Consider the following 12,420-nt stretch of genomic DNA (forward strand, 5'->3'; position numbering starts at 1 on the left):
ATCGGTTTAAATTTGAACACCCTATAAATACCAACTTATTAACTAATGACAAATTAATCCTTAACTTATGAACTGGAAGATATTGTGGAGACAAAAATTATTATCTTATTTGGGTCATGAATACCAAAAATATCAAGATGTTTTTGGGTGCAACTCTTATCAGCCCGGATTTTTGGGCCAATTAAATGGGCTCTATTGGCTCACAAAAACCTTTGTTGCAACGAGAGGAAACAAAGTTTGCGACCATCAGCGAGCTGCAACAAAAATACAAATCTAACTCCTCGCCTTTCCCTGTCCAAAAAAAAAACCTCCTCGCCGTCGCCGGCAAAATTCGTCGGAAATTATGAAGCTGAAGCAGTTGGAAGGCCTCCTCGGTGGTCTTGACCAGTTCCCAAACCCCAAGGTTTCTCTCTTTCTCACTTTCATAGTCACTAACTTCTTTTTCTGAATCACACCTTTCTGTGTGTGTGTGTGATGAAAGGTGGAGCTTGAACAGTACCCAACGGGACCCCATATAGCTTCTCGAATGCTCTTCACGGTATTCCCCTCCTTCCAATTTCGTTGTCTTTTTTTATATTATTATTATTAGTAATATTATTTATTCATTTTCTTCTGCCATGTTTGGTACTGAACTTTGGTTCTTCCTTCTCCCTTATCTGTTTGCGTACGTTAAAGGTTCGTACTTTACTCATTAAAGATGTCTTTTATATATGTAATTTGCTTGTTTGTGGTGGAAGTTGACCACACCCCATTTTTTATGCTACATTTCAAATACTTGAATTACATTTGATGTGGTTATTAATATATGGTTGTGGCTTGTAGTAGCATCTGGAATTATTTGAGTGATTTTCTTTGTGCATTATTGATGCTCCTCGGATAAGTTCTATTACTTGCAGTAGGGATTGATAGGGAGGGTATTGTAGTAAATTAATCAGTGTAATGGTGTGAGTGTAGACGTGTAGTTTGTGAGCTTGAATAAGGTTTCTAAAGGTAAATTAGTAAAATGTTCTGTTTTTTCAGTGGCTGAAATCTTGTTTGCTTTATAATCCATGTGAATCAGGCAGAAAATTCTTTTGAGGACATAAGTAACAAAGTAGTGGCTGACTTCGGATGTGGTTGCGGTACGTTAGGTGTTGCAGCTGCTCTTCTGAGTGCAGAGTGAGTTGAATCCTTTCCCTGCTACTTTTGCAGGATAGTTTACCGGATTGTCTTATTTTAGTTTGTCATTCGCTTCCTGGTATTATGCTGTCTAAACTTGAGTGACATTAGAATCAAATTTGTTATAGTTAACTCTAAACTTGTGTACTACTAGTATTGTATAGAACAAATCTATAGTTTCCAAGTTTGGAACTGTTCAGTGTTTCATGCACATGGTCACATAGCAGTTGTTTGTAGGTAATCAAATAATAAATTCTGAAATTCAAAATCATGTTTGACAAATGACAATGGCTTAAAAAATACATATTTTCGTTTTCTAAGATCAATCCTGTATTACATATCTAATATTCTCTTGATTTGTGTTAGCATTGATCAGACATGTTCTCAGCATTGACATTGATCCAGAATCTCTTGAAATAGCATCTCTTAATGCTGAGGAACTTGAGGTATTTTATATCTCTGTCGAATATTATTCTAAATGATTACAAAGGTTTCACATTATCCGAGTCTCTTGTTGAATTAAACAATAAGATTTGGTGTATTTTGAATATTGTACATCAAGGCAAAGTGTCTTGAATGAATAAAGCTTGGGATACTGTTGTAATAGAAAAAGATGAAATAAAAGTTGGTCAATTATATATGCTGTAGATGCAATAAATGGAATTTTTCAATAATTATTTAAAGGTTGGTTATTAATAATTGATACACCATTCTTTTTTATTTAATTAAAACTTCAGGTGGATATGGATTTTATTCAGTCTAATGTCATGGACTTGAGGTGGAGAGGTAACTTTCCGTTCATTCCATCCCATTTTATGAGTTCATGTATTGAACAATAACCTTTATCATAGAAAATGTAAAAAAATCGGATTCGGATCTTAATGGATTTATAAGATTGAGTTCTATGTCGTAAGCCACCAGTTGATTTCAGGAAGCACAAGTTTAGAAGTAAAATATGGAATCTTGCATTTGTTGAATGGCGATATTTGGGGCCAAGTTGTTTTCTTTGTAGGGAAATTAGTCTATGTTTGAACTCTTGTGGTTTTGCAGCACTGCCTTATCACTTTTAATTATGTGGACTTTCGTCGTCAATCTTGACACTTCATTGGCATTTTGGAGCAACAACAGTCTGAATTGAAGGCTTGTTGCCTGGTGCAATTTGCTGCACTTCTCTCCTTTCTTTTCTGGATTTTTGTTCTTAGATGGATATGGAAAATTGATTCTTGTTATGTCTCCATGATCTCCAGTTGAGAGTGTAATAGTTCAAACAATATTGCTGAATTAGTTCTTAACTTCTTATTTATATGGGAACATAAAGTTTTTAAGGGTATTCATTGTATAACTTGTAGGCATTATATGCTATTTGAAGTATTTCATTTAGTGTAACTAACAGGTTTATACGATTTTCTTGGTCCATACTCTAGGTCAAATTGTTGATACAGTTATCATGAATCCTCCTTTTGGAACTCGGAAAAAGGGCGCAGATTTGGACTTTCTCAATGTTGCTTTGAAGGTATTGTACTCAATATATAAAAAATATATAATTGATGGGTATTTTAATTTACCATGTTGCAAATATTACTACTTTGTCAGGTTGCTTCTCAAGCTGTTTATTCATTGCATAAGAGTTCCACAAGAGAGGTATGTTTTCTGAATCTTAAATTCTAGTCTTGTTATTAGTAATTGAGTTCTGCGAGCCTTGTCAGATGGATATTGAAGAAGTCTCTGATCTTCCCATTCCAAAAAGATGTCATTAGCATTTTTTTCCTGACCCTTTGCATTAACACATTTTATCCTCAATGATAGCTTCGTTTTTCCGACCTTCTATTGATACCATGGGTTCCATTTTTATCTAACCGCAGCATGTGAAACGAACAGCTTTAAGGGATTTCAACGCTTGCAATGCCGAAGTTCTATGTGAGGTGAGGGAGGTTACTGTGTATTAGATGTTTAAGTCATATAATAATATTTGATTTTTTCTCTCCAAATTGACCTTGTTTTTTTATCGAAATTGTTTGTGTAAATTGTTGTCTCTTAGAAAATATGGGGACCAATATCAAGACTTAGGTCACCTACACAACCTGATTCTTTCATATATTTTCTTGTTCCAGTGATTCATGGAGTAGCCATAATTATGGACCTGCATCTTGTAAGCTGTAACTGATTTTTCCCCCTTTGCCTTGACAGCTTCGATATGATCTGCCGAAGCTATACAAATTTCATAAGAAGAAAGAGGTAGACATCGCCGTTGACCTCTGGCGTTTCGTACCAGGAAAGCATCAAAGCTAAAAGGCATTTGGCACAGACAAGTATGATTAAAGGAGAAACTTTGTTGGTTTTTTTTTTTTTTTCCCTCAGTTTAAAATGCTCTTGCACATTAAGTAATGATTCCTTTATAGTTGTGCATATATGTGAATTCAATAGTTGAGGAAGGATCCTCTTGTCATGAAATCAAATGACTTTATGAATCTATAAAGTGTGGGGATTTCTTATTGAAAAATACTTGATTTAGGGGAATATTCTAATTTTGTGTGCTTAATTATCAGTGCTATGTTATCCATGACAAGAAAAGTAACTCTGGTTGAACTTGTTTTACTTTCATTGTGTAGATTCCAGTAAATAATCCAAATGTGATTAATTTCACACTCTTGACCTTATTACATACCTCATTTTAGAAAAGCCAAATCTAAACAAAGTAGCTATCCTTTTCAAAGTATTTGACAAAATGCATGGTTGAAAACCAGACCGAACTAGCTGATTTAATTGGGTTAACTGAGTCAGACTGAAATAATAAAACGAAATTATTTTATAAAATAATTGTATATATTTTATACATATATATTTATTTTATTATATCCATTGAACCTATAGTTCTACCCATTCAATTTTCAAAACCTTGATAAAATGGTCATTAACATTACAAATATAGATTATGAACTATTGAAACTGATGATTCAAAATTGAGAAATGCATCAACTAGTTCATATTTTCAGCTTACAAACTCATAATTAACAAAATATATGGTCCTCGTGTATCTCAATGTAGATACAGATTAGTAAAAAGAAAATTGTGTCCATGCCGATTGCACATTTGGTTATTATGAATAAACAAATTTGCTCTCTTCAAAATTTGTTTCACCCTGATCCAAACCAAACTTCACATGCTATTGTAAATTGCTACATTGCTTTATGGCACTTCTCTTCATTCTATGCCTCTGGTTCTGGTTTTGTTTCATTTTCAGCACTCTCCCCAAGAGTGAACTTAACAAAACGTCTCACTTTAATGTTCTCTCCAATGGAAGCTACACTTTGCTTCACCAAGTCCTTCACCAAGACACTGTCATCCTTAATAAAAGGCTGCTCTAGAAGCACGAGCTCCCCAAGCCTCTTCGTAACCCTTCCCTCGACGATTTTCTCTCTGATGTTCTCTGGTTTTGAAGCTAGGTCCTCTCTCTGCATCTCAATCTCCTTTTCCTTTTTCACAATTTCCTCCGGAATATCTTCAATGGATACATACTGCACCTGTGGGCAGGCCACGATTTGCATCGCAAGATCATCAACCAACTCCTTGAATTTCTCACTTCTACCAACAAAGTCAGTTTCACAGTTCACTTCAACTAGTACCCCAATGCGCGAGTCGTGAATGTACGAACTGATTCTGCCTTCGGCTGCTAGCCTGCTGGATTTCTTGTCGGCTGTTGAGAGACCCTTCTTCCTGAGGTATTCTTGGGCCTTTTCAAGATCCCCTCCGGTTTCGGCAAGAGCTTTCTTGCAGTCCATCATTCCTGCTCCAGTTTCCTCCCTTAGTTGCTTGACCAATGCAGCAGAGACTGCAACTGTTGATTGCCTGCAGCAGAATGTCAAACAATTTAGGACTTGTAAAGGCATCAGTTTTCTTCTTATTTGGGATTTGGCTATGTAAACTCTAGAGTAAATATGTATAAACAGACATGCACATATACCATCTTCGTTTAATCAAAGTAACATTAAAATGTAGGGAGAAAAATACATTCTTGAAAAACCTAATATTAAACAAAATAACCTTCAATACATATAATCCATAAAACACATTTTTTTTGGCTAATTCTAAAACTTGAATCGAAGACCTCTTAGAGTATAAAACATTTACTTCTTAACTAATTTTACACTTGTTACACATTTAATTTATAAAAAGGTGCATTAAGAGGGACACTAGTGCACATTAATACACTAGTTTTCATAAAGAGAGTAACGTATCTCGTGACTACAGAAGCGAAGAAAAACGAGTGTGTTATACTGTTGCTTCCACCCCGTTATTATTGAGCTGGATCAAGTTCCTCTAAAGTGAGGAAGTTGGTAAAGTGAGAAAGTAAGTATTTAATCACTCTTAATTAAGATAGTGCGACTCACTTTATCACTTTACTACTACTCCCTTTACAGGATCTTTTTCTAACGTAAACCTACATTTTAGTACTTCAAAGATTTGTAGCAAAATGAGAAGCCATTAACATAATTAAGCAATTTTTAGCACCATTAAATTCAACTTATGTACATTCTTTCCTAAATTTAATTTGTGAAAAGTAATAAACTGCTTACTTTTGTTCAGTCTCCTTGGCTTCCACGGCAGCTGGTTGCTCTTTGGCTGGTGTAGGAGCTTCTTTTGCCGCAGTTTGTGCAGCCACTTCGGCAGCAAAATCCTGGCTTTTCTTCTCCAAACCCTCTCCGAGGTTGAACCTCACAAACCTCTTAACTTTGATGTTTTCTCCAATAGTTGCAATAGTCTGCTTGATCCAGTCCTTTACTACAAGTTTATCATTTTTAATGTAGGGCTGCTCAAGCAATGACAGCTCCTCAAGTCTTTTTCTTATACGCCCTTCAACAATCTTCGATCTTATCTGCTCTGGTCTTGACAAGAGATCCTCTTTCTGCATTTCTATCTCCTTTTCTTTGTTCACAATTTCCTCAGGAACATCTTCGGTTACAAGATACTCAACTTGAGGACACGCAGCTACTTGCATGGCTATGTCATCAACCAGCTCTTTGAAAATTTCGCCTCGGGAGACAAAATCTGTCTCACAGTTTACCTCTACCAAGATACCAATTCGGCTGTCATGAATGTAAGAGCCTATTCTTCCTTCGGCGGTTACTCTGCTTGCTTTCTTTTCTGCGCTTGATAACCCCTTCTTTCGAAGATACTCTTGTGCTTTAATAATGTCCCCTCCAGTCTCGGAAAGAGCCTTTTTGCAGTCCATCATTCCAGCTCCTGTTTCTTCTCGAAGTTGCTTCACAAGTGCCGGAGATATAGTTGCTGCACTCCATAAGAAAGGGACAGGAATTTTGCTATTAGACATCCTATGTGAGAATGTGAAGCATAACATACAAAGGCTGGAAAACCATGAAATATCAGTGTAGGATTGTTGGTCAAAATTCTGATCTATTTAATATATCAAAGTTAGCATATTGATCAACATTGAATTGCGAAGCATCTGCATTGATTGACCTAAACTACCATAGGACCATGTTACATTATATCCAATCACAAATAGTGAAACAATGTAAAAGATGGAAAAATGAGAAGTCTAAGTATACATGTAACGCGCAGCCATGATATGTCAAATTTATAGCAACCATGCAACTCTTCACCTACTATATACTTTACTATATCCAAAATGCTTTAGAATTTCAAATTTGAAATTTTGACAGTAAAAGCTAAAATGCATGTATAAGCTCAAGTATTTCTGTGATGTTTATGCCAATTTGACACAAAAACATGTCGAATGCAACAGGATGCGAATAAGATGAAGTTTTAACCTTTAGTTGAGGATTGATCTGAAACATTAGCGCCATCTTGTCCATTAGAATTAGAAAAGGTGCTGCTTTGCTCAGATGCGATTGCAACTTCTGTATCTTCAACTTCTGCATCGATGGAAGCCTTCACAACTTCAGTGACAGGACTTTCAGGAGAGGGAACTTGATCTTTTTCTTCAGTTCCATCTGTTTAAAGAGGATTAACATTTCAAGACACACTCCCTTTTATTGTCTTTAACAAAGATACAGATAGGGGGGAAATTCTGCTTGATAAATATGCCAATATAAAATAGCTTCAGTTAGATCAAAATAACTCATTGGGATCACATTGAAAATGAAAAGAATGAATCACATGTAACGTGATTAATAGAGAGCATAAATTACGTTGACCTCCCTTGACATTATGCAATAGTGTACACAGCACGCCTTTATAGAGGAGATAAGTGTCACATAACCAAACCTCAGACGGTCTAAATCTCAAGGGAGATTAGTGCATACTTTTACAAATGGCAGGGACTCGTGTAAAATCAATATATCATATAATCTCTATGAAGAGTTTAGTTAATATATAATGTATGGAGATAAAATAAACACCAATTTCAGAGAACTTACAACCAATTTTATTAATTCGTTAGTCAAAAGTAAATTAGACAAGCAGGAATTGAAAAGAAATTGAATCATAACCTGTATTCGAGCTGTCCTCAGGAGACAACTCGCCATTTTGTCCAATCAAAACAGTATCAACGTCTTTGTTCTCGGGAACAGTTCCATTCTCTGTGGCAGAGATTTGCTCTTGCACATCTTCTTTAGGTTCATCAATGAGGTTTTCCACAACCTCAGTGGCAGGACTTTCAGGAGAGGGAATTCGGTCATTTTCTTCTGTTCCATCTGTTTTTAATTAAAAGGGAAAAAAGAAAATCATCCACTTGTTAACTATGCCAATAATGATGAGATCAATTGTTCCAGTAACATAAAAGTATTTCATTGTGATCACACTGAAAAAACAGTGGTGGTCAAATATCATGTAATATATGAAGAAATATAACAATTTAATAGAAAAGAAATTGATGCATAACATTTGTTCAACATCATCATCTATTTATGATGCAATGAAAATATTATTCAATAATTAATAAAATAAACAGAATGCTCTTGTACATGCATGTGCTATAGCACAAAATATGTTTGATTTCAGTTATCATTTTGTGAGTGGGCTTACAATCAGTATTACCACATATAAATATAAGTAAGGCCTAGAACTAGACATGGATTTGTTCAGCAGAGAAAGTGCACAGAATACACAGAACCTGAACTTTCTTGGAAAACTGGTGTACTTGATACATCACTGTCGGTTGATGCTGAAGCAGCAACTTCTTCCTTTTCATTAGAACTTTGTGACTCTTTTTCCTCTTCTGCAAGATCAACTCCACTTTCTACAATGTTCTTATTAACAATGTCAATGGATGAATCATCTTTTACGTTGTTTTCTGTGTCATCTGCCTGGATAGCTTCATCGATAACTATATTTGCGCTAGATAGAATCTCATCAGTAGCCAAACTTTCGGAAGCCACCTCTGTTTCCATCTCAGTGGTAACATCTATACCTGAAGCTGAGATTGAGACATTGCTTTCATCATCCACTACAGCTGTTGAGGAACCATTCTTTGCACTGGCTTCTACGTCTTTCTCACGTTCAGAAACATCATCTTCAGCAAGTTTTTCTGCAGCAGGAACATCTTCTGTCAACTTATCTGCACTTTCTGGTTCGACCTGCACATCAGAAACATCTGACGCAGTTTCCCGCTGCTCAACAGCTCCCTCGAGTTCTTGCAGAGTGCTTGTAATTTCTGGTACCTCAACTTCATTAACGTCTTTCTCACTTTCAGAAACATCATCTTCAGCAAGTTTTGCTGCAGCAGGAACATCTTCTGTCAACTTATCTGCAGTTTCTGGTTCGACCTGCACATCAGAAACATCCGACACAGTTTCCCCCTGCTCGACAGCTCCCTCGATTTCTTGTGGAGTGCTTTTAGTTTCTGGTTCCTCGTCTTCATTTTGACTTTTGTCCCTCTCATCCAAAAATGCAGCAATATCCTTATTCTTACGAAAAGCCAAAGCAAAAGGATTTGTTGCAGTGTGTGTAATCCCTTGGCCAATAAGTGAGTCTGACTCTATAACATCTTCCTCTTTCTTCATAGTCAATGTTACTTGTCCTCTATTTGTACGCAAAACACGTACATCGACTTCTTGACCAACCTCCAGTGATGTGGTTCCCATAGCACTCCCAATTTCATCCAATTCCTCAGATATGGGTAGAAATCCTTCCTCCCCTTCAGGAAGAGATATAAAAGCACCACTCCTTGTCAAATTCTTCACTGTACCTTGCAAATCCTGCCCTTTGACGAATTTTGTGCTTTTCCTCGCAGCATCTCTCTTCTGACTTGGTTTTGGAGTGCTCCTCTTCCCAGGTTCAGGTTTATTGGTAGTATTAGTTGGTGGATCTTTGCGTTGCTTACTAGGGGCAGAATTTTCACGCATAGAGAGAGAAATACGCTGAGTTTCGGAGTTCACTTCAACAAGCTTCACCTTCACTTCTTGTCCTACAGAAACAACACTATTAACATCCTTAACGAAGCTATCACTTAACATAGAAACATGAACAAGCCCATCTGTGAAAGCCCCAAAATCAACAAAGGCACCAAATGGCTGGATAGATTTTACTTTCCCGGTAAAAGTTGCCCCGGGAATTAAATCCTCATTCTTTACCGGAGGCATCTCACTTTTCCTTGGGGGTCTTGAACGTCTGGATTTAGCTGAAGCAGGATTGGCATCAGTCTTAGAAGATGAATCTTCAGTTGTTCCAACTTCATCAGGAGGAGTTCCATCAGAAACTTCATCCGTCACAGTTGAACCTGGTTCCTCTACTGCTACATCTGTTTCCGTGGCTGATATGGAAGTTCTAGATTTTTTATGAAAACTGCATCTCCTTGTGTTATGTGAAAATACTCCACTGGCAACAAATGAGGGTAAGTGATATCTCCAAGTTGATGATCCTTGTTTTACGGAACTCCTTGGCAAACTGAGCCTGGTTGAAGAATTACTCTTCCTTGTCGAAAAGGCAATTCCAGGAACTAGCGAAAGATTGCCAACAGAGCATGGGATTACAGAATTCATGTTGGCTTAAATTGTAGAACTTAGTATATATATATCAAAATCTGTTCATATTGCGTTACCTTCAGAAAACATATTAAAGATGTGAATTGTCAGTATGCCTTACATCAGAAGCTAAATAACAAGTATCCACTATATATGAAAATAAAATAATGACGCTTTCGAATAGAAATCATTTAATTGGTTCAGCAACCAAAATCTTACAAATGCATAATCCACAGGACATAACAATCATGAGTAGATACTAACACTGGCTACATCAAAGTTGGCATAACCCCATGGAAAACTAAACATTGCTGCGTAAGAGTTGATATTAGAAAGATAGTCAATTAACTCTTCAACCTACAAGACAAATTCTACATACAAAGACTTCAATTTTGTCTACGCTAACTCGAAGAATGTGGTTAATGGTGATATAATTTTCTTTACAATATTTTATATTAAGCTTACACATGATTTATATACATCTTATCACTTCATTCAAGCATGATGCTTAGAAATGTTCAAACTCCAAGTCCAATTATTTTCTCCATCAAAGGCATTTTCGAAATAAGAAAAGCACAATTATCAACCTGGGTATTTGAAATTCCATCACAAGTCACAATGTAGCACAACAACATGATGCCAAATGACACCACATATCAAAATTACCATGAGTTAAGTACAATCTGAATTTCCACCTCACAAGTTATATTCTTTTAAATTTTATGAAAAAGAAAAAGAAAGATAGGGAAGTGTAGACTGCAAATAATGCTTACAACTAAACCAAATAAATCAATAAACAAAGCTTTATTTATTATTTTTGTTATCAATTTCATAGAGCAGCAAATCATGCAGATAATTGATGAGACCATGAAACCTCAGAGTGCTTCAGCAAAATTAGAAGCTAGAATAGTGAATTAAGCTAGAAAAAGCACCATCCTTTTTTCCAATTTGCTATAGATAGAGCTTGCAACAGTAACCGAAGTTCAATTAAGCAATGAAAAACATCACCGAAAAAACCACACAGTGATAAGAAACTTCACAGGCCAAACGGAAATATAAACAAGCATCAGTGTGTGAAGCAGAAACAGTACCTAAGAAGCTTCAAAGGGCCAATAAAAATTTTCACAGAAAGTTGGGTCCCTGAAGTTCAGAAACACAAGAAATTGTAAAAACGGAGTCTTTATGGTGCAACTGGGAATGGGTGTTGACGATAAAGTGTGGAAGTGGAAGGAGGGAAATGAATGGCGAGGCTTTAAATCCTTATCTTCGTGCTGAAACGATGTTCTTCTTCCTCTGTCTTTGTCTTCTTCTTCCTTTTGTTCTGATCAATGGGCTTCTTCAGCTTAGAGACAGGCCCATGTATATATGGCCCATTAAGTTGGTATTTTGGGCCTTTATCGTAGTACAATTTTTTTTGGTTAATATCGTAGTACAAATTTAAACAGCAAATAAAATTGGGCATCAAGTACCAAAAAAAAAAATGGGCATCAACCAACTTGGGTTGACTGACAAAAACAACCAACTTGGGTTAACTGACAAAAAAAAATCAACTTAGTTCAGTCGAGTAGTCAGTTCGACTGTCCGATTAAACAAATATCGGAAATTCAAATCCAACTCTGTGCATACAGTAAGCTAGCTACAAACCAAAAAATTGGGCATCTGGTCCTTCCTTTTCCATACTTAAGTTTTAGGGGTTTTTTTTTTCAAAAAAATTAGATTGATTAATAAAAAATTATTTTTTGCATTATATCAATTGTATATTATCATATTAATAAAAATGATTAATTTTTAAATCTATTATTTAAAAAGTTATCTAAACTCATGAATATGATTTAAGGATCGTGTAAAAAATTTTATACTGACATCAAAATTAATAAAAGGGCATTTATAAACCAATTTGTTAGAATTTTCAACAAATTGCATTAATTTGTTTAGTCTTATTAAGAATTTAAGACTAAACCCTATTATGTCTATGGAAGAACGGTATGTTGTGATTATTTTTGTTGGATGAAAAAATAATGGTTTGGAATTCCATCTAATAATGGTTGTTAAGGTGGGACTCAACTGTAAGCTGATAACGGTGGTTAGGAACTTCCATAATATGCTGGATTTGGTTTTGATGGAGAATACTAGTTTTTAACGGTTATAATTTGAATCTATTAAGCTGTAATTTGAATAAGGCAGAATATTGAAAATAAAACACAAAAAATAGAAACATAAAAATTAGTATTTTTAAAAGAAAAAATTATAAAGATTCAATTTACTCTTTTTTTTCTATACAAAAATTAAAAAATATATATTGATAGAAAATATAACTATG

At 35.5% G+C, this 12,420-nt stretch overlaps 2 protein-coding genes across 2 annotated transcripts; one reads left to right on the forward strand and one right to left on the reverse strand.

Moving 5' to 3' along the window:
* The first annotated feature begins 224 nt into the window (after positions 1 to 224).
* LOC107644405 (S-adenosyl-L-methionine-dependent methyltransferases superfamily protein) lies at positions 225 to 3,658 on the forward strand. Its single transcript, XM_016348246.3, has 9 exons — positions 225 to 403; positions 482 to 538; positions 1,061 to 1,158; positions 1,535 to 1,604; positions 1,896 to 1,944; positions 2,583 to 2,671; positions 2,752 to 2,799; positions 3,021 to 3,080; positions 3,346 to 3,658. The coding sequence occupies exons 1-9, from the start codon at positions 344 to 346 to the stop codon at positions 3,445 to 3,447; spliced, it is 633 nt and encodes a 210-aa protein (XP_016203732.1). The 5' UTR covers positions 225 to 343; the 3' UTR covers positions 3,448 to 3,658.
* A 405-nt stretch (positions 3,659 to 4,063) lies between these two features.
* EMB2726 (elongation factor Ts family protein) lies at positions 4,064 to 11,441 on the reverse strand. Its single transcript, XM_088486368.1, has 6 exons — positions 11,192 to 11,441; positions 8,252 to 10,177; positions 7,629 to 7,832; positions 6,948 to 7,130; positions 5,733 to 6,444; positions 4,064 to 5,004 (listed from the first exon to the last, which is right to left on the reverse strand). The coding sequence occupies exons 2-6, from the start codon at positions 10,116 to 10,118 to the stop codon at positions 4,365 to 4,367; spliced, it is 3,606 nt and encodes a 1,201-aa protein (XP_088342494.1). The 5' UTR covers positions 10,119 to 10,177; positions 11,192 to 11,441; the 3' UTR covers positions 4,064 to 4,364.
* Positions 11,442 to 12,420: the final 979 nt, after the last annotated feature.

This window comes from Arachis ipaensis, chromosome B5 (assembly GCF_059453495.1).
Source record: "Arachis ipaensis isolate K30076 ecotype BB chromosome B5, ASM5945349v1, whole genome shotgun sequence".
NCBI lineage: Eukaryota > Viridiplantae > Streptophyta > Magnoliopsida > Fabales > Fabaceae > Arachis > Arachis ipaensis.

Coding starts and splice junctions, on each gene's coding strand:
- EMB2726 (XM_088486368.1), bottom strand. CDS start 10,118: ATGAATTCTGTAATCCCATGCTCTGTTGGCAATCTTTCGCTAGTTCCT. Junction 7,833..8,251: donor AGTTTTCCAAGAAAGTTCAG/GTTCTGTGTATT, acceptor AATTAAAAACAG/ATGGAACAGAAGAAAATGAC. Junction 5,005..5,732: donor GCCAAGGAGACTGAACAAAA/GTAAGCAGTTTA, acceptor ATTCTGCTGCAG/GCAATCAACAGTTGCAGTCT.
- LOC107644405 (XM_016348246.3), top strand. CDS start 344: ATGAAGCTGAAGCAGTTGGAAGGCCTCCTCGGTGGTCTTGACCAGTTC. Junction 1,605..1,895: donor TTAATGCTGAGGAACTTGAG/GTATTTTATATC, acceptor TTAAAACTTCAG/GTGGATATGGATTTTATTCA. Junction 2,672..2,751: donor TTCTCAATGTTGCTTTGAAG/GTATTGTACTCA, acceptor CTACTTTGTCAG/GTTGCTTCTCAAGCTGTTTA.